The sequence below is a fragment of the Anas platyrhynchos genome, chromosome 6 (assembly GCF_047663525.1).
Source record: "Anas platyrhynchos isolate ZD024472 breed Pekin duck chromosome 6, IASCAAS_PekinDuck_T2T, whole genome shotgun sequence".
Taxonomy (NCBI): domain Eukaryota; kingdom Metazoa; phylum Chordata; class Aves; order Anseriformes; family Anatidae; genus Anas; species Anas platyrhynchos.
Window position 1 is genome coordinate 34,103,756 of NC_092592.1, and position 20,774 is coordinate 34,124,529.

Consider the following 20,774-nt stretch of genomic DNA (forward strand, 5'->3'; position numbering starts at 1 on the left):
TGTCAATATCTTCTCATGTTGAAGGCACATTTATTGCACTCATAACTAGGAAGCAACTGAAAATCTTGTATGGCAAAACCCATCTCTAACACTGGCACATTCCTACTCTAACAGTGCCCCAAGAAAAGCAGGTAAGGACATTTTCCCCACTGTGCTGATGGCTTGCCAGGTTTGCTGCCTGCAGAACCCACTCTGAGCAGCAGGAATTGTCTCCAGTGCCTCCATCCTGCAGCTGATGATAGGCTTCAAAATCTTGCAACACCACACCTGAGCACTGCTCCCAAAAGACACAGTGGGACAAGGGAAGAACAGAACAAAATGACTTCAGCAAGTCAGAGCAGCCTCTTGTACACCATACCTTCACGGAGGCACTAGGCAAAACTAAATAAGCTCATCCCCAACACCCAGGGCCACTGAATAGCCTATCTGCTCAGCTCACTCAAGGAAGCTGTGAGCCAGACACAACTGCTCTCTCCTGCAGTGAGCACCCCTTGAGCTCAGTGTTTCAGGACGCTTCATTCCCTCCACCCTCACCTTTCATTTCTTTAACTACAGTTGATAGGACAAGAAAGAGCTCTCCTGTCAAGTTGAGGCTTCAATTTTTATGAGCCCAGGGTCACACCAACCATGTCCATGAACTTCTGCGTCTCCCTCGCAACAAGTGGTTTCTCTCCACTACTCCCAGGTAGCACTTTCCTGCTCCATCTGTGCTGTGAACAGCCTGGTATTGCAGTGCCTCCAGGAATGGGGACTGCTTCTCAAACTTTTGCCTAAATGAAGCATGGTATCCATTAATTTGGATTCAGCTTCATGTGATACTGCTCTGTGGTCAAATGTCTGAGAATTATAGATGAGCTAGTTCGGATTCCTACATATATTTATATATGTAAATACAGAGAGAATATATAATTTCTTCCAGATAATTTTATATTTAGCATGGTAACTTTGATTACACCGTTTTTTTGCTAGAAAACAACAAGTCCTAAGAAGTGTTTATAATCATTCCATAGGGAATTTGAATAACTCCAGGCTTTGCAGAAGCTGGGACCGACTGTTTCACATTAAAGTGAACACTACTGCTCTGCAAAGCATAGCATGAATGAGCCACCTGGAGCTTTAAGAGACCAAGGCAGTATGTACTTTCCCAAGCACAAAACCCAAACTCTCAGTAAAACTGAGTTTTACTAACTAGTATTCTAAACTAGTTAACTAGTTTTCTAAAACTATTTTTTTACTAGTTTTCTTTCCATTCATTCTTTCCCATTTCCCCATGTTTGAGAAATGATGTAGAAGCATTTGAGTAGATAAACTTCCAAGAAATATCAGTAGAAGTATAACATTGAGAGCGTTTATGATGATGTCATTAAAACAAAACAAGACATCAGCCAGTGTAGTATTGACTAAACACTAACCAAGCCTGTGGGAAATTATGAAAGCACAATTAAACGCAAGGCTGAGGTTCAGCCAGGAGAGCTCTGCAGCCACCAACACTACAAGTCACTCAGGGACCTTACAGGTAGCAAAGGAAGTGTGAACAATGCCAGGAAGCCCAACAGCACATTCCAGAAGCAAGCTGGGGCCTTCCTGTAGCATGTGAAATCCATTCCTCTCATGGGTCTCCTTCAGGCCCTCTTCCTACTTCAGACAGCAATCCCTTTCATTCTAAAACATAGCAGAGTCCTTATTTGACACTTCCTTTCTCAAAAGGCATCTTTTTTTCCAATAGTCCCTGAATTGGGAGGCCTCAAGGGCCAAAGCAGCTCCTCCAGGCACAGAGAGCAACTCAAGCCATGCATCCCATCCCCACACCCTCTAACTAAAGGAAAAGCAAGCACCTGAAACCCAGCTGCCCACGGACTACAGATTTGTGTAGTTATTCAGTTTGTCGTGTTTTATTACGGTGTTGACAAAGAGAAGCTGAGTAATTATGATAAAAACCTAACTCAAATCTTTTCCACTGGCTCTTAAGTTAAATGGGCAAGACAGTTCCCACCTCACTCTGGACAAGTATTTAGCAAAACTTATCGTGCTGCAGGGCATTTGCTGATTCTCCCATATCACTCACTGATAGGAACATACAAATTAAATTGCTACTTCAGCTAAGGATGGAAGCACTGTGCTCTACGTTACTATCAAAAGTGATGTTTTAGGAAAAAAAAAAAATTAAAACTTTGTTATTATTTAAAGAAATAAAGCCCTCTAGCATGGATGATAGCAGTGTGATACCCACGCATGCAGCTGGTATCCATTTGGTCATTCCCAGAGGTGAAGATTAGGGAATGTCAAAAAAAAAAAAAGTGACAAAGCTTTCTAGGTGAAAAGTTAACTGAGGTATCATTTATTTTTTTTCCTTGAGTCTGCTTATGTCCTTCTCCTATGGAAGAATAGGACCAAGGGGTTCCCAGGCCTGGCCTCGTTCATTTGCACAGATTTTCTTTCACCTTTTAGCTGATGTCTTTAGGAGAATGAGCTGGTGAACTCTGTAATACTGCTACAAAACACAAAGCAGCCACGTCCCAACATCTGGGGCAATTCCATGTGTAATTGGTATACCTTTCAGGCATGTTTGCTCTCAGCTCATCACTTAGAGTAACCACCTAGCAGACCCCTAAATGCCACCTACACAACACTAAAAACAAGAGCCTTCCCAGTTAAGACAAGCCCTTAAATGAACTGCCCCCTATACCCACGTATTTCTTTCTAATGTGCTATTCCTAATGAATTGTTGCTTGGGAATTATGTTACTTCTGGAGCTCCAACCCTATTCTGGACTCCAGCACACCAATTCAAGGGATCAATGTCCAACAGTTTTGGACTTCACAGAGAAAACAGTTATTAAAGCCATTTTACAGCTTAACTATAAACTATAATCTGAAATAAACAAATTTTCCCTATCTTTCCAGGAACATTTCCAAGGATAAGGCAAACTATAAAGTGCATGCAAAGTTCGCTCTGTCCATGGAGTTTCAAGGCTGCACCGTAAGTAGCTCAGGTCTGGGGCAGGGCGGGTGGCTTTTACCATGTCAGGTAAATGGCTTCCTAATACACGACAGTATGGAGGGGAATAGTAGCACATACGGGTGTCCTTATGCTGGTTCTAAAGTAGCTGGTATGCATCCTACCAGCAGAGTAACCCTAACAGAACAAAAATCACTCCGAACTTCAGTCATGTCTTTAGTAGATCTTGCAGTAGATTTTTAGTAGAATTTTAGTAATTTTGTTAGTACGATTTTTATTTTATTTTTTAAAGCAGATTTTTAATAGATTTTGCAGCACCATGATCTCAGCTGGAGCCAGGCAAAGCTGACTCACATATGTGGCGGTCAGAGGTACAGGCTGCAGAGAAGACAGACCAGGGCCACTTTCACAGTGAGAAAAATCAGCACCAATAAACTAGATAGGTGTGCTAATCAAGCCAGGTAGCAAATCCTAGCTGCTTCTTTTTCTACTGTTCTAGATGTTTGGAATCGGGATATTTGCGTTACTCCTGCTCAACACAGCCAAAGGTAAGTATATAAGCTATTGCCCTTCCTTTCTCTACCGAGCTACATTGCTAAGAAATTATTTGTTGTACTCTTCTTTAGTGGTGTCAGTGGGGAAAAAAGCAAAGCAGTTCAGTAGGTGCACAGCTTTATATTTGGCGGAAGTCACTGGTTTGTAAGATTTCTCATGTAGTTAGCTGCTCAGCACAGTCTCCAGTTACTGCTGATTATTTGCATTAGCTTGGTTTGGTGTTAGGAGAAACTCATCAGCTGTCTTTGCATTAGGCAAAATGCAGCTGAGGAAAGATACCCAAGGTATGGTACAGGATGCCCCCAGGAGAATCCCGCTTAATACTTTTTATGTGAGCAACAGGGTGACTTCTTTCCTTGGGGTAAACTATAGCTTTTGAGAGCTAAGACAGGACATCTGCTGACCTTTGCTTTACGTAATCTGTAGGATTTTCAACAGACTGAGAGACCTCTAGAGAAAAGTGGCTGTATGTTATGATTAGTCTGCTCTTCCATACTCATTCAGAAATTCACAATCTGATCTACATGTTACAGGATCAGAAGTTTGCTATGATAGGCTGGGATGTTTCACGGATGATGTACCATGGTCTGGGACTGTGGAGAGACCAATCCGTAAATTACCCTGGGATCCAAATAAGATAGATACCCAGTTCCTCCTGTACACAAGAGAAAACCCTAATAACTATCAGGTAAGAACTGTTGTGCTTTAAATGTTGGTAAATTACATGAAAAAAAAAAAAAAAAAAAGGAGTAAACAAACACAGAGTTCAACTAACAGTGTTCCTGAAAAGTGTTAGGAATTGCCTTTTTTTTTTCCCCTCTAAGAGGGAACCTCTTCCAGCTGCTTGGCAAGCTCTCTGGGGCAAAATTTTCTCTCTCCTTTTTTATTTATTTTTTTTCCTACAGCAATATAGCCCTACCAACCCTTACAGAGCTGCGCACCCTCATATTTTCTATATGCCCACTGAAAAGTACTGCAAAACAATCCATTTTTTAATGTTGGGTGATTTATTATTTTTTTCTCCACAGATAAGATGAAAACATACTTGAAAGAAAGTTTTGGCTGCTCTGAGATATGTGTCAGAGCTTGCTCTGAGAGGAGATACAGACCTTAAGCCATAGTCATGTAAAGTTAAGCTCATCTGCAAGGGTTCACTAAACTTTTAAACACCTATACAGAGGAACACAGTTTAGCTCCTCAAAGTTTTGATATATTTTTATTTTATTTTATCTTTACATAAAAGAGATTTAGAACCTTATTCATGTAATATCTACAACAGGCAATCTCTGCAGTTGACTCCGCAACAATTGGGCACTCAAATTTTAAAACAAACAGGATGACAAGATTTATTGTACATGGATTTATAGATAACGGAGAAGAAGCCTGGCTGTCAGACATGTGCAAGGTATGTACTGCATGGAAATCCTGTCCCTGGGAAGTTCCTTAGATTGTGTTTAATAATACATTCCTATAAATCGTCTGCTTTCTCTATTTCTAATAATTTTCTTTAGAACTAGTTGTAGCAATAAGAAGGGTTAAAACAAAGGCCATGTTTTTTCAAACTGTCAGCAACTTAGACTTGCAGCTCTGCACCTTGAGGAAAAACATTAGGTAAAATGCATGAAATCCTTCACTTTACTGAAGTGAGTGACAGTGGGATTTGGTTCAATAAGTGTCTTTTTTCTTGGTTAAAACCAACACAAACCCTGGAGCAAGATGTTGCTTAGGAAAGAAGGAGATTCCAGAAATAACTCCAGAATAGACTCGTAACTATTTCTTCATATTTCTCCAGACAAGAGAGAAGGTTTGCAGATGTGGAAAGTCCATCACAAAGGCATGGACTGGCCACTAACAGGAGCAGTAGGGCTGTACAAGTGTGCAGCCAGAAGGAACCTCAAGGGAATCATTGTGAACCAAGCCCTCAATCTAGGACTTGCTATGAGCACCAAATGAAGTACAAAGCACTCTTTGTACTCTATTGATTTTTGCACTGATTCCCCACTTTCTCAAGCTATTTCTTAACCCTGTTAACACAGGGCTAATGCAGTTGCAATTCCAGCTTGTGGTCTTCTTAAAACCTCTAAACGTTGCTTTCTATTGCAGCTGCTAATGAAAGCTACTAGTCATAGAGCACACAGAGCAAAATACCAGTTGATGGCATATGACACTATTTGGATAAGGTTTTTCAGCTAGGTATTCACACCACTCCAATTCTGTGGAAATTATATATATTCCTATTTTATGTAAGAGAACACTATGAGAAATAAAGTCCACTAAAATCAAAGTATTTCAGACTTACTGCATCTGCATTACCTGTTTTTCTTTGTTAGCAGCTCAAAAGAAATTATATTTGACAGGTTTTCTAGATGAAACATATCTAAGTTGATTAATACTTTGTGAACGTCTGGGAATGACTGTTGAATTTATTAGTTAATTTGTCTAAAGTATCAGAAGGAGTTTGATCTTCTATAACTCTCAGTCTCTCATTTTCCACTCTTAGTGTTTTTTTTTTCCCCTAGAACCTCTCAATCAATAGGACAGCTCACATTTTAAAAACACCAACTAGTCCCTCAAATCTTTTTGGATAATTTTCATTAGGACTTTGAAACGTGAGATAAATTTATAAATTCTTTCTCTACTCTGGTGGTCTATACTTTTATCACAATACTTCAACTGATTTAAAAAAAAAAAATAATAGAGGTAAATCTCAATGAATCTTTTTAGTAAAGAGTAGATCAAGGATTGTGAATATATCAACTCTAGTATGTGTATCTGTTACCTATCCTTCTCAATAGAGCTATTACTTATCTGCACATTTATGTTTTACCATTTCTAATATAGTCACAGACTGCTGTTGCTTTTTTTCTGTTATTTGCTAGTTGTACCTTGATTTTTATGCTTCTGAACATGGTGCAAAGGAGAGTAAATATACTAAATCTGCTACACCAAACAATCCAGCTCAGAGGAGAAAAGCAAAGCTTCAGATTCTGTGGCAGACAATGAAGCATCTGCCCATATAAGTACCTTCCAAAATAAAGCCAAAATGAATATTCAGTGACAGCAGCAACTTATGCAACCTCTTATTAGAATGCACACTTTTCTTTATGAATCTGTCTCAGGAAAACACTGATTTTAGTAATGCAAAATTCTACCTGAATTCAAATTAAAGTAGTACCTTTAAATAAATTAAGTACACCAGTACACCTGTAGAGCACTTTAGTGTTACATACAAAGTCTGATTGAAATTAAGTATCAGGACTTGTGCTGTTTTACCCTCTGCACAAAATACTGCTGTGGGTATTTAAAACGATGGAGTGGCCATTACTGCAGCAGACCACCCCATTCCAGGCACGTGCATGCTCACACAATACTGTGTCCAGACATGGCCACAGATATACACTAAGGTTTTGGTTCTTGGAACGTTCTCAAACAAATTAATGCAGCATTTTTATTAGTTTGGCTGTAATAAGTATTGTGAATCCATTCCAGGTTGTATATACTGTTGAACTGTGTGGTCTTTGCTTTTGTTTTACAAAACAGAGGTTGCTTACAGTGGAAGATGTGAACTGCATCTGCGTAGACTGGAGCAAAGGCTCAAAATGTCAGTACACCCAGGCATCAAACAACATCCGTGTTGTAGGAGCTGAAATAGCTTATTTTGTAAATGTGCTTATGGTAAGTCACGTTTACATGGCTACAGTTATAATGCTGATTTGGAAAAAAAAAAAAAAGTGATTCAGGAACTTTCATGAATGTGAATGTCATCACTAAAAGCATTTTCTTCTGCTCAGTGATTATTTTAGAAATTCTGCTGGAAACAGATTTATTTTTTAGACAGAACTGTGTGATAACAGCAAGCTTAGTAAACTTACAGGTATGAAGATCTTGAAGACATCCCCATGCTACAGCTGAATAATTGTCCCATAGGCATTAACGGATGTAGAGAGCTGAATAGTTTTAAATATGCAGAAATAATGGACACAGCAAACTGCCTTTCCATGAGGACAAAAATGCATAAAGTAGCTCTTTAACATGACTGAAAAACAAACAGCGACTGGAGAGCAACTGCTTCCAGGTGACCAGAAATGCCTGGGACCTGCCCAGCTGCCTCCAGGGAAAGCCATCACACAGTGCCTACATCTCCAGGAGGTGCCACATGTCCCCTTTCTTAGTAAACTTTATGTGGGAATGCTTGGTTTGAAGCCTTCTTTTCATCTAAGTGCTTTCAACATGCATTCGCCTTAGAAGAACTCTGAATTACTCAACAAGGCAGTGTGCCTGGGCTTGCAGGGCTTGAATCTAGTGCTTACACTCAACATCTGCATTCCAGCAACCGAATTACTGTCTACAAGGCTGAAGGCATCTCTTCTCTTGCATCATCTTCCAGCTACACATGATGCCTGACCAGCCAGATGTAACTTACCCTGGTTGAACCCTGCAAGCCAGATAAGTTCCTGTGAGTCTTCAGTAGTCTAGGATGTAAAAAGGATGTCGAGTCTCTCAAGACTCAGTGACAGAGCTATCTAGAGTTGTAAGAGCATCCAAATGAGGGCAGTAGCTGAATAAGGAGCTTTGAAAAAAAAATATATGTTTTGGATATAAGCACCTAAACTGGCAAAAAATGCTGAGAGCCTATAGGAATCCCTTGCAGATTAGGCCCTGAGTCCACAGTCAATTTAAGAGTTGGCTTTTGACCCCTCTTTACTTTTTCCTATTGTTAATAGAAAATGGAAGTAGTAAGGTATTATTTTTAATTGGTGTTTTCTCAGGATCAATATGGATACTCTCCAGCCCAAGTTCACATAATTGGCCACAGCCTGGGAGCACATGTGGCAGGGGAGGCTGGCAAGAGGAGGTCTGGTATTGGAAGAATAACTGGTAAGGCAGGGGATCTAAGTCATAGCTCATACTGGAGATACCACTGCTTAACAGAACACCACTGTTCATTTTTCCTTCAATCTTGTCTGACTGGGGGACATAGTTTAGTCAAGAGTAATTTGGGCAATATATAATTTATCTTGTCTCAGGCTGGAGCTGCACCCTGGCATGCCTGGGGGGCAGTCAGCACGACAATTATCTTGTGTGCGTATGTTTACACAGCAATGGGAAGGCTCCCTACAGCTCACAGAGCCAGAATGCCCCCTGCAATAACATCAGTTGACTTCCTGATGCACATCAATGCATCTCTGCAGAGCTTGCTTTCTGGAGCCTCTGTCCAGCAGTGTCACTGCAGCATGCCCACAGCTCGCTCCGGTCCAGCTCCAGTCTGCAACAGCACTGGAGCCATGCCATAACACAACAGCTTCCTACTGTCACTGCTAGAAATGAGCTCACAATGATGCATGTACACCCAGAACCAGCTTCAGCTGCTGTGCTTTTTTTTTTTTTTTGTTTGGTTTGTGTTTTTTTTTGTTGTTGTTGTTGTTCTGACTGTCTAGGGATCTAGGGATGCCCTGAATGCTATGGTTTGGGTGACAGTAGATGTTGCTATATATAATGCACTGGATTTCTACCTTCCAGCAGCCCTCTGGGTTAGTCTTTTTTCAGTATGTAGCAGCACAGTTTCTACCAATTCCTCCACCTGTCTCCTCTTGTGGTAGAGGTTCTCTCTTCATCTAAAGAAAGCTCAGCATCGTTAATGCCTGTACACTCACGTACACACACAGAGCCTGTTTCTCGTCACTGAAAGAATATCTCATTCGCGGCATTTTCCAACTAACTTGACAACTCTTCCCTCCTCTCTAGAAAATATACTTTAAATCTCTGGTGAGCCACAGCCCTGGGTAACTACCCACCTGCCTTGGCAAGTGTCATATAAAGATTTACCTTTTCCACAGCATTGTATTAACAAGTTATTAACCCAGCCCTTTTCTGTTACATTTCCTCAGGGATTTCAGGCACGGTAAATCTTGGACTAATAGTCTAGAAAATTCAGTCTAAAAGTAAAAGCAAAAGATTCTACCTAAGGAAAACAAGAGATGCAAGTATAAGATCATAATATTTTGTAATGTGCAGGAGTATGCAGGTTCCCAGAATTGCTGCAGCAATTTGAGAGGCAAATTCAATAGTATTTTCTTCTAGAATTGAAAGCAAAGATCATAACTTCAAAACTAGATGCCTTTCCAAAATCTGACTGGAGCCAGAAGTAGGCACGTAGGTTTCAACAATTCCAAGCACATGGCAATAGTGCTTTCAGTATCAATTCCTGTCTGAGCACACTCAGACAAGGTACTCGAGAAACCACACAGATGAGCAATATGGGATGTGGACACAGCAACCTTGATTTGGGCAACACTAGCTTCCCTCAAAATAATAACCAGCCTCCAAGTGCTGGGTTCCATTATTGAAATAAATCACCAAAATTCAACAGATTTCTCACAAGTTACCTTCTCTCCTACCTAGGATTCAACACTAAGCCATTTGGTAAGAGAGTGCACATATCATCATTTTCTTAATGCGTATGCTACTTAGATATAAGGAGGCATAGACAGTGATACATGGGGCATTAATTATAAACAATCATACTGTTATATAAAATGACACATCTAGATGTCTTCAACTGTACATGACACTAACCTTTTTCTTTCAGGACTGGATCCTGCTCAACCTTATTTTCAAGACACTCCAATTGAAGTCAGACTGGATAAAACTGATGCAGATTTTGTTGATGTTATCCACACGGATTCAGCTCCTACAATCCCCTACTTAGGTGAGTGTTCAGCTTTACTGTATTGGTACCTAATTATTTGTGCTGTGTGGCACTTGAGTGTTCTAATTATTCATCAAGACTCAAGTGTACTGGATGGTGCTTAGACACATTAAGAAAAAAAACACACACACACACACAATTCTGGTCACTGAGACCTCATATCCTCAAATACCACTGGTAAAACTCAAGCCAACAGATATAGATATGAGATGACATGAATTTAAAATGTACTTACCCTTGCTTTAAATGCTTCAGGTTTTGGAATAGGCCCAGCAATAGGACATATTGATTTTTATCCAAATGGAGGAGAAGAAATGCCAGGATGTGGGAAGAATCCTCTTTCACAGATTGTAGACCTTGATGGCATCTGGGAAGGTAAGTATGGTAATGAATAACACTTCATTCAGGTGTTTTGTGTTAGCTTTTAGTGCAATGGCAGCTACAGAGGGCAGTGAAACTGTTAGCATGCTCAAACAGAACACTTTCCAGTAATTATTTCCATATATGAATCAAAAAGGAAACAAGACAAAGGCTTCGGTCTGGAAACCTCCTCTAAAGTACCTAACAGCAGAAACAAATATTACTTAAGCTGTGCTGAAATCTTTGAAGGGTCTATAATGACACATTTAACTTTGGTGGAGTAGGGCAATGATACATCTACATCTGTTATGGGATGTTCAGCTGCAAGTCTTCTGAAAGCTACCTATCACAACTTTGGGTAGCATTGAAGCAATATAATTTGTCTATTTTTCAGTCAGCTAAAAAAAGATTGGCAAGAGGCTGCTCAATAATTTTTTCTTTGCTGTTTTGCATAGCTTCAATAAAAGCTCTATTTTTTAAACATCTATATAATATCATAAACTTACATTGCACGTAACAGAACATTAAAAAAAAAGTTTTCTCCTCTAAAGACTTCGGTATACAATTTGAGCTCTTTCTTACACTACTGCAAGCACCTTATATTCTGGGAATCCATTAATTTATATGTGATACCAGCCTTTTTATCTAGGTTTTAATCAATGCAGCTGGAAGCACTACTCCCCCTCACTCCCAAGTAAATTTATTATCAATAATGGGGAATTAAAGCACAAAGAAATAACTGTTGTATACCATCTTCTTTTTAATCTAAAGACAGGAAAGGTAATGAAATATAAAGGAAAATAATATATTCATTATTTTAATTTTAAGAGTCTCCCTTCCTTAAACACTCTCCAAATAACAATAATTTTGTTTTGAAGTCTTCATCTGGAATAAATCAGCATTGCCCAGTTCAAATCGAATACTTGGCATTCAGTTTTCTTTTGTTATGGTAATGCAACTATTGCCTACAAAAGACTGCTTGGTGCAGCTCTCCTTTCTATTGCGAAACTCGGTGAGATTACTTGAAAAAGCATTTTGGAGGGGAGGACTAGGGGTGGGCTGGGCTGCGCAGTTCGTCTCCACAAAGCATTTCAAGTTCATGTTTTACACCTGTTGAGTCAATGACATTCCTCAGAGCATCAATTCATTGCAAAAGCAAGGTTCAAACCTCATGTTCACCACTCCAAGAGTAGTGGGGAGGCTTCTGAGTGAGAATAATACATTCTGGTGTCATGACAAGTACTGTGTTGCTATCTTTTCCTGTTTGTTTACCAAAAAGATCTAACCTGAGAGCTTTTTTTTTTTTTTTCACAGGAACTCGTGACTTTGTGGCTTGTAACCATTTGCGGAGTTACAAGTATTACTCGGACAGTATTATCTACCCTGATGGATTTCTGGGTTATTCTTGTACTTCATACGATGCTTTTCAAACAGTGAGTATTTTTCAGAGCCTCAGGATGGAGCATTTCAAACGCAATGACTCTTATCAATACATGTGACATTTGAAATTCAATTTATTTTTGCTAACTTGCACTCTAATGGCTGCACATGTAAGAGAAGTGACAGACATCTGACAATGTTATAGCTCATGAATGGGGTCAAAGTAGGAAAAGGTAACAGCAAAACAGTGATATGCCTGGTACTTTGCTGCTGTGACAGACTTAAGGTACTACTGGAGCTGGCAGGGCTTCCCCAGACCTACCCTGCAGTGTCAAATGGGGATTAGGCAAGCAGGAGAGCCTGTCCCAGTAATCACCAGAGGTATTTGTCAAACAGCAGCAAGGAGAATCCCGTACTGTAGCAGATGATCTTTCAAATGTAGTTTAAACATTTTTTTCAGAACAATAAGAAGTAAAATAATACGTAAAGGTCTGATGGGGTCAGTCCATGGCCAAAATACTTTGGTGAATTAAGACAGCCTCAAGGACAAAGGACAATGGTTTACAGACCAATGGCAGGAAACCCTTCCCTGTCTCGGACTGGGAGATAATGAACTACAGCCTAATTGTCGCAGGGAGGCAACAGGCTCATCATATCTCACAGGCAGCACAGACAGAAGGGAACAGAGCAAGGAGCAAGTATAAAAGGTATAAAATTGATCTTTATGCATTCTGACCAGGTGATACAGACTTCTCAGATCACTCTGACAGAAGGCAACTACATGCTTTGTCGCCAGGGTAAAAAGCAGTTTTTTACCCTGGTGACAAAAAGACAAAAATTAGCTTTGTTTTCAACACAAAGACTTTCTTGACCCAACCTGAAGGTATAAGGAGACATCACTCTTTCTCACAAATTGCTGGGAAAGAAATCTACTCCTCTTTCTCCCTGCTCCAGTTCAAGACTACTCAAGGATTTCACTTACGCAGCTTCAGAGAGCAAGATGGCATGAGAAAAAACATGGAGCCCTGAAAAATCACTTGCAGAACTCCGGCTAGCTTATATGATTTTTCTGTAGTCACAGAAAGAGTTACTTAAAACTCGTTGCTGTGATTCATGACCAGTTAATAATCAGGTTTTTTTTTGTTTTTTTTTTTTTCTTGGCTGTCTGGATAATTTTATTAACAGATATATTTATTTTCACCAGGAAAACTGTTTCCCATGCCCAGCAGGGGGATGCCCAAATATGGGTCACTATGCAGATAAATTCAAAGACAGATATAAAGATTACAGTTTTGTGAAACTGTACCTGAATACTGCAGATGCCAAGGATTTTGCTCGTGAGTTTTGATTGCTTCAGTCATTACCTACTCCCTACTTGTTGTAAAACATTTTCCCCCCATTTTATGGTTTATTTAAACAGATGAATAGACCTCATAGCAGTGCAAATGGCTCTTCAGCCCTTGTGCCTTTTCCTCTTCTGCTCCAATACTAATGCCCAGCTTTGTGCCCTCCAGTACAAGAAGGACGTTGGACTATATAGCCAACTGGAAGTCACGGAGGTGTTCAGTGGGCTACACTGCAAGGTGCATGGAGAAGGGATGATAGGCAAAGTACAGCAGTTATAACAAGGGAAATTCTTACTAAATGTTATAAGCGTGTCTGTCACCATGGCAGTGGTTAAAGGCAGAAAGAGAGGCCTGGAGAAGCTGTGGAATCTCCAACTCTGGAGATAGTCAAAATTCTACTTGGCAAAGGCAATGAGCAACCTGATCAAAGCTGATCTTGCTTTGAGAAATTGATGGATTAGATAATTTCCTTTACAACCTAAGTTATAAACTATCCTAAATGTCAACTTTCAAAAGACAGTTCTCCCTTCGTGTTTGTAAGCAAGAATCGGAGGAAGAAGAAGTGCTTTGTCTAATTGCATGCTAAGGGAAATTTCCTACTCATAGAAATGATCACATTGGATATTTTTTTACACTCCTTTTATACTGCTTATACTCGGTATGAGTCAGTATTTTTCCCAGTACTTCCCTCTTTCCGGCTTCACTGTAGGTAAAACCATTTGTGGTCAAAATGCTCAGGTCTATGATGTGTTTGTTGTGTTACGAGATAGGTTTGTCAGTTGCTTTCAGAAAGCAGTAAAAATATCTACTCATTTCTCCTGTTGATCTCATTAAGACATAACAACAGATCTGATTCACTGGTGTTTTGTTTGTGCTGCACGGTTATAACCCAATGAAAAATGGTGAGCACCAAGAGTCCTGCCTGACAGCATTGGATTGACTTTGTCCAATCCAGGCAGCCTGGGATGTAGCCTTGAGCTAAAAGTGCAAGGCAGTGATAATTTTTTAGTTTTTATTTTTATTTTTTGCTTTCAGCTATATTACACAGAAAATAATATATATATATATATATATGAAAAAGATGGAAAAACAAAACCACGATATTTTGGAAATTGTTTGTCTCTGGGTATGATCTAACTTATTGTATTTCTTCTATGTAGTTTGGAGGTACAAAGTAACCGCGACACTCTCTGGAAGCAAAAAAGTAACAGGATATGCAAATATTGCCCTGTATGGGAGTGATGGGAACACAAGGCAGCATCAGATTATCAAGTGAGTTCAATATTCAAAAGGAAAGAAACTTTTCTTCTAGAACGCATAATTCATTCATATTTCTAATAATATTTCTGTTTAAGTTAGTCCAGTTTTGCAGAGTAAACGCTACTCCCAGGTACAGCTTCTTGATGTAAATGCAGAGACAATTCACTCATTTTGGATTTACTTTAGAGGGGAAAAGTCTACAATGCAGAATTTTAAATTCTTAGAAATTTAAAACATTGGGATTTGATGCAGTCTCAAACTGCTGCCAGTTACAGCTCACTCTGTTGATGCAACATGAAATTAGTAGGCAGATTATGAACTACGGTAACCCAAGAGTGATGATGCACATTTTACTCAGTCTGCTGTAAGTTTGAAAACCTCTGGTAGAGAGCCAGTCAGAGCAGCTCGTGGATAATCCTTTTGGCCATCCCAAACAAATCCAACTTCTGTATCAAATAAATCAATTAACATTAAATAAGATTATTTTTTTAATGTGCAAAACATGATATAAACCCTGCCTACATAAGAAACAGGGAGCAGCTCTACCTTCTCCATATGGATTGTCCACTGAGTCTTCACAGTGTGTAATGACTGAACCACATCAAGCCTATCTGCCTTTGTTACTTCTGACAAACACTGATTTGGGTGAATTATATTGGAAAATGGACTGACATGCTACTAACTTTCCACTATACCGACATACTACTAATTTTCTATTGACTTGCCACCATAGACAATCAGTTGATGGGACTAGTAATTAATACTAAATGCCAGCCAGCCTTGCATCCATAAAACTTTTTTTTTTTTTTTTTCCACAGGGGAACCCTCAAACCAGACAACACTTACACAGCTTTCATTGATACAGAAGTTAATATCAAAACAGTTACAAAGGTTAAATTTCTTTGGAACAATGATGTGCTAAATCCAACTTTCCCTAAAATAGGAGCCTCTGCTATCACAGTACAGTCTGGAGAAACTGGAGAAGAGTAAGTATACCCACTGTAAAAATCATGAAATTTACTTGGGAGGGTAAGTGACAAAAGTATATTTAGGGCAAAAACGTTTCCACAAGAAAAGGTGTTTAAAGCTTTAAAAGAAATAGAATCTAAAGAACACTTCTAATTTCCTTCCTTTCAAGATACTGTTCATACATAATTTCATTCACTGCTACTTCAACTCTCTAGCTTAAATAACTTCAAAGAAATTTTTAAAATATCTCCAGGCTTCAGAAGGGAAAACTTCCTGCTTAACCCTTTGGGTGAAAAAGATTAGCACTGGCCTGGATTGTCAGCATCATTCTTGCCAAGTTCCTACTTGCTGTCTGCAAGAAATGGTTATCTGTGTCTGAGGTTGCATTAGGATGCCTGATTCACTGTCAGTGGGAATCAGCAGAAGATTTCCATTGATATTGATGGTCCCTGAGATCACATTTGACCAGACAGAGTGGCAATAATTATTGTGGCCTACCAAAAGTAGTGGCCTACCATTCCAGAGACTAGTACTTGGAAACTGTACTTAAATGGCTAAATATAAAGTCTATTGATATAGGCTAAAACTGATTTCTGTAGACTTTGTGGAGTTACAGTGTGGATGCTCAGATTAAAGAAGTATGTTTTTCTGATCCAATTTTAACCATCTGATTGGACATTTTACAAAACCCCTCATTTGCTTGGTCATTTATGTTATTATAACAGCCTATGACTGGATGTCTAGAAGAGGGGGTACAGTATATGTTCCATGCCCATATACAAATTCCTTGTTAAAATGTAATCACTTAAAAGACAACACTGCAGATGGAAACTGTTTCAAGCAAAGGAAAATTATTACAGCCCCAAAGCATTACCTCTCAGCAGAGCTAGACCAGTCGTAGTTCCTGTTCACCAAACCATATGCTGACAAAGCGTATTCACTGTGCACATGCTCTTCTGCAGACTCATACCCTTGCACACGGAGTCATCTGTCTAGTGATGGTAGCACACAAACTGTAAAAATAAAAAAAAATGCATTTCAGGTAGCATGGGTGCGTGTGGTGGTCTTACCCATCTGGGCAGCTGAAGGTCACCACAGCCACTCTCTGTCTCACCCTCCTCAATGGGAAGGGGGAGAAAATACAATGGGAAGGGCTCAAGGGTTGAGATAAGGACAGGACTAATATAATTTATTACCTATTACTAACAAGGTAGAGCACTTCTTCCCCCTGAGTGGCAAAGGGGAACAGGGAATGGGGCTGCGGTCAGTCCCTGACACTTCACCTCTGCCACTCCTGATGGTCCCTCTCTGCCCCTGCTCCACGTGGGGTCCCTCCCATGGGATTCCCGAATGGATCCTGCGTGGGCTTCCCACAGGCAGCAGCTCTTCAAGAACTGCTCCAGCACGGGTCCCCCATGGGTGGCAGCTCCCCCCAGACCCCTGCTCCTGCGTGGGCTCCTCTCCAGGGGCTGCAGCTCTGGCCCGGGGTCTGCTCCTGTGGGGGCTCTCCATGGGCCGCAGCTTCCTCCAGGCCACATCCACCTGCTCCACCAGGGTCTCCTCCACCCTTGGGGGGGCTGCAGCGTGGAGATCTGCTCCATGTGGGACCCATGGGCTGCAGGGGGACAGCCTGCTCCACCAGGGGCCTCTCCATGGGCTGCAGGGGGACTGCTGCTCCATGCCTGGAGCACCTCTTGCCCTTCTGCTGCACTCACCTGGGGAGCTGCAGGGCTGCTTCTCACTCTCCCAGCTGCTGCTGCACAGCAGTTGTTTCCCCTTTCTTCAATCTGCTCTCCCAGTGACCCAACCAGTGTCACTCACTGGCTTGGCTCTGGCCAGTGGTGGGTCCCTTTGGAGGTCACTGAAACTGGCCCTTACCTAACATGGGGAAGCTTCTGGATTCTTCTCACAGAGGCAAACCCTGCAGCCCCCTGCTACCAAAACCCTGCCACGTAAACTCAACACAGCGTGTCAAATGATAAATCGGGTTGATATATTAAAACAAATCCACTTGTATAATCTCAGTAAATCTTGACAGCGCAAGACATTCACATATTTTTGTTTCCTTCAGATTCCGTTTCTGTGGTTCCGAGACCGTGAGGGAGGAAGTTCTGCAAACTCTTACTGCTTGCTAACAACACCTATGGATGCCCAAAGCCTTGCTCTCAATAAAAGCTGGTCATGCACGAAAGACTGGAGTCTTCAGTCACTGCAGTTATAATGGAAGCTTTACATACCGAGTAATGAATTGTACCTTTTAGATGCAGACATGCAAGAAGAAACCTTCTCTGCTCTAGCATGCTAAAAATAAATAAAAATAAGTAATAAAAATTAAGGAATTTTAATATGTAAGGGATGGGGAGGCTGCAGATGCACGCTTTGTTATTTCTGGGAGGTCGTGTGGGTTTTACGTGGTTTGTTTTGTGGAGTTTTTGCTTTGGTTTGTTGTGGGTTTGTTGTTGTTTGATTTTGCGTCTGTGGATCTCTCTTTTTAGGCAGCCTACAAAATACAGAATTTTTATAGTAGCTTTAGAAGTGAATGAGCCAATGCCCACTGGAAAAAAAAAAAAAAAATCCCCTGATTTCAGTGTGTTTCAAAATAGTTTAAAATAATTAAGGGAAAGAAAAGGGGCAGGTAACAGAATCTGGCACATGGCTTCTGGACAGTGCCATGAGAAAGCAGCCATGCTTGTGAGAAGAAAGATATGAGAGGATTAATGAAGCTGATGTTCTTAACCAAACTGAAGGCTTAACTTGGAATTAGCAAGAGATAAAAATGTGAGCAAAGACAGGAGATGAGCAGTTTACAAAAGGAGGACAGAAGTTTTTAAATACCAGTGAGAAATGCAATAGTGAATGTGATGAAGAACTGGCTGAACTGATGCTGAACTAAGCTTAACCCACAGGTTCCAGACAGAATTACAGAAATTTACATATCAAATTTCAAAAGTTACTGAAATTTCACTAAAATCCTTATAAACAGAACAATCATCAAATTATTCTGAAATTCCATCTGCTGACCTACAGTCTTGAGCAAAACTGCCAGATGATAAGTAGTTGAGCTATTAAATGGGCAATGCAATGAGGGATCCACTTCTTTCTTGTCTTTTTGATAAACACTATCAACTAAAGTGTAGTAGCTCAGAAATTAATTTCTGTCCCTAAGCAATCCTGTCTCAGCTTCCTCCTCCTGCTGCTGGAGAAACAGACTGTTTCTCCTCTGCTCTCAGAGGAACCCCATCCTCAATGGAAGAAAACACAGAACTGCTGGGGCCTGGAGACCCACCATTCCATGGGACAATTTCCCTTAAGGGTTTCTCCTGATGTTCCCCAGGCTGGGGCCCTCTGCTCCTTCTGCCTTTCTGCATGATCCTTCCTTCCCAGAAGGTCTAGTCCTGAAAGGACATCAGCCCACTTGCAAGTCTTTAAATTCCCCTTTTGATGGTGGAGTTTGAAAAGGGAGGCTGTAAAGAGTAGAATAAGAAGAGTCAGCACTGAAGATTGGCAACTTACTGGCATGCTCAGAGCTGGAACCAGTTCCTTAGGTTCAGTTTTCAGTTGCTCCTACAAAGGTCTCAGGTCTCTATGCACATCTTCATGACTAACTTTGCAGGAGACAGGATCCAGCCACACTTTCACACACCACTCATGCAGTCCAAGGAGGAAAGAGCACACATCCCCTCGCCAGGGAGGTGAACTGTTATGGGGTTTGCCCAGAGCACACAGCCATGGACACCAGAGCCAGCACCCAATGCCAGATTTCCATGTACCCTGCTTCCTTTGGCCATGGCTATTTGTCTCTTCCAGAATTTGGCTTCCTGATCTCAGTACCTCCTGCTGAGGAATCCTCAACAGGGTTATTAACTTCCTAACACTGCAAAAGAGTTTCTCCTTTGTCTTTTGTTCCTTTATCGTAGTATAAGCAGATTCTTGCCTACACAATTGTTTTGACAGTCATGATATTCTCTGCATTATCCTTTGCCATAGCCACTTCAGCAGCCCATGTAATTTTAACAAACACCTAACAGAATCAAGACGTTAAAGTTGACAATAGCATAATAAAAAATCTCCTTTTAATAATGAACTGCAGCCGCCGTCATCTTGTTTTAGCAGCGTAAAACCTCTCCCCCCTCCCGAACACTTTACAAAGCTATTACATAAAATGCAATGTTAAATGAACAACAAATTACTTTCCCTTTAGCTAGCTTTTAATGCTAATGGTGCTATTTATTCCTGACCTTTTCAAATATTAGATTTTTTAAATGACAACATAAAAAGAATTCTTGTTTGAAAACGCAAGCGACTTTAAACCACATGTTATTACTTGTAAGTATAGCATGCACATGCATCATTCATTTCAGTGTCCCATTTATGGCTAATTGGTATATATTTCAGTTGACATATATTGTTCTCCTGCAAACGTGTCAAATTCCTTAACGATGTCGGTGACAAAAGCATAGTGCTTGAGATATATAAATTACGCTCTTTACCATATAATCATTCTTATCTATTGGGAATGCTATTTGTGACAAATCATGTTCAAAAATACATGCTAAATTGATTATTTTTTTAAACTTTAATATCACACCATTCATGGCAAGTCTTTGATTGAATCTTTAAATGTAGAAATGTTTTGATTTTTATCTGCATCATTTTGCAGCTTTTGAAAAGCTCACTTTATTTATTAAAGGAAGAGTAGCACAGCACAGATCTTAAAATGTATCTTTTGTTATCAGCATAAGAAAACAAATGGGCTATAATTGTGGTTATGGAATGAGTAATTTGGTGAACAATGCTTTGTACTGTAGTTTAGGTTTTATAATTCCTGCTAGAAATTACTATTATTTTGTTGGTGGGCAGCATTGCAATCAGAATTTTAAATATGGGAGTCAACTTGGCCCATGTATTTTCATTATATTTCAGAATGTGTAATGTATTTCTCTCATACTTTATAAATCATATAAGAACAATAAAAAAAAAATGAAGATTTCATGTGACTCTAATTATTACTGAGATATAGCAGCACTCATTGTTGTCTTTAGACAATGCTGCCTATAGTCATTACTTCACTCTATAAATCAGTAGAATAATGAGGTTCTATCTTTCAAGAAATATTTGAGTGTATCTTAATTTGGCATTGATGAATTCTTCTTCCTGGACCTCCCGAGGTTTTTTTAATCTTGTTTGTCGTATTAAAGCTTTCTTCACCTAGCCACAGCAGACAGTGCTTATGTACA

The 20,774-nt window shown here is 40.1% G+C and overlaps 2 protein-coding genes across 2 annotated transcripts in view; one reads left to right on the forward strand and one right to left on the reverse strand.

The window, feature by feature from the left end:
- Nucleotides 1–10,583, reverse strand: part of GFRA1 (GDNF family receptor alpha 1) — a 263,680-nt gene extending 253,097 nt beyond the window's left edge. The window contains exon 1 of the mRNA XM_021274105.4: nucleotides 10,458–10,583. The gene's annotated coding sequence lies outside the window, so the exon portion shown is untranslated. The remainder of the gene's footprint in view (nucleotides 1–10,457) is intronic.
- Nucleotides 2,944–17,868, forward strand: LOC101802111 (pancreatic triacylglycerol lipase). Its single transcript, XM_005021984.5, has 13 exons — nucleotides 2,944–2,979; nucleotides 3,458–3,506; nucleotides 4,047–4,201; nucleotides 4,793–4,918; nucleotides 7,054–7,188; nucleotides 8,283–8,391; nucleotides 10,103–10,222; nucleotides 10,478–10,597; nucleotides 11,897–12,015; nucleotides 13,167–13,299; nucleotides 14,469–14,580; nucleotides 15,387–15,554; nucleotides 17,609–17,868. The coding sequence occupies exons 1-13, from the start codon at nucleotides 2,959–2,961 to the stop codon at nucleotides 17,670–17,672; spliced, it is 1,431 nt and encodes a 476-aa protein (XP_005022041.3). The 5' UTR covers nucleotides 2,944–2,958; the 3' UTR covers nucleotides 17,673–17,868.
- The last annotated feature ends 2,906 nt before the right edge of the window (nucleotides 17,869–20,774 follow it).

Coding starts and splice junctions, on each gene's coding strand:
- LOC101802111 (XM_005021984.5), top strand. CDS start 2,959: ATGGAGTTTCAAGGCTGCACC. Junction 4,202..4,792: donor AAAACCCTAATAACTATCAG/GTAAGAACTGTT, acceptor TATCTACAACAG/GCAATCTCTGCAGTTGACTC. Junction 10,223..10,477: donor TCCTACAATCCCCTACTTAG/GTGAGTGTTCAG, acceptor TAAATGCTTCAG/GTTTTGGAATAGGCCCAGCA.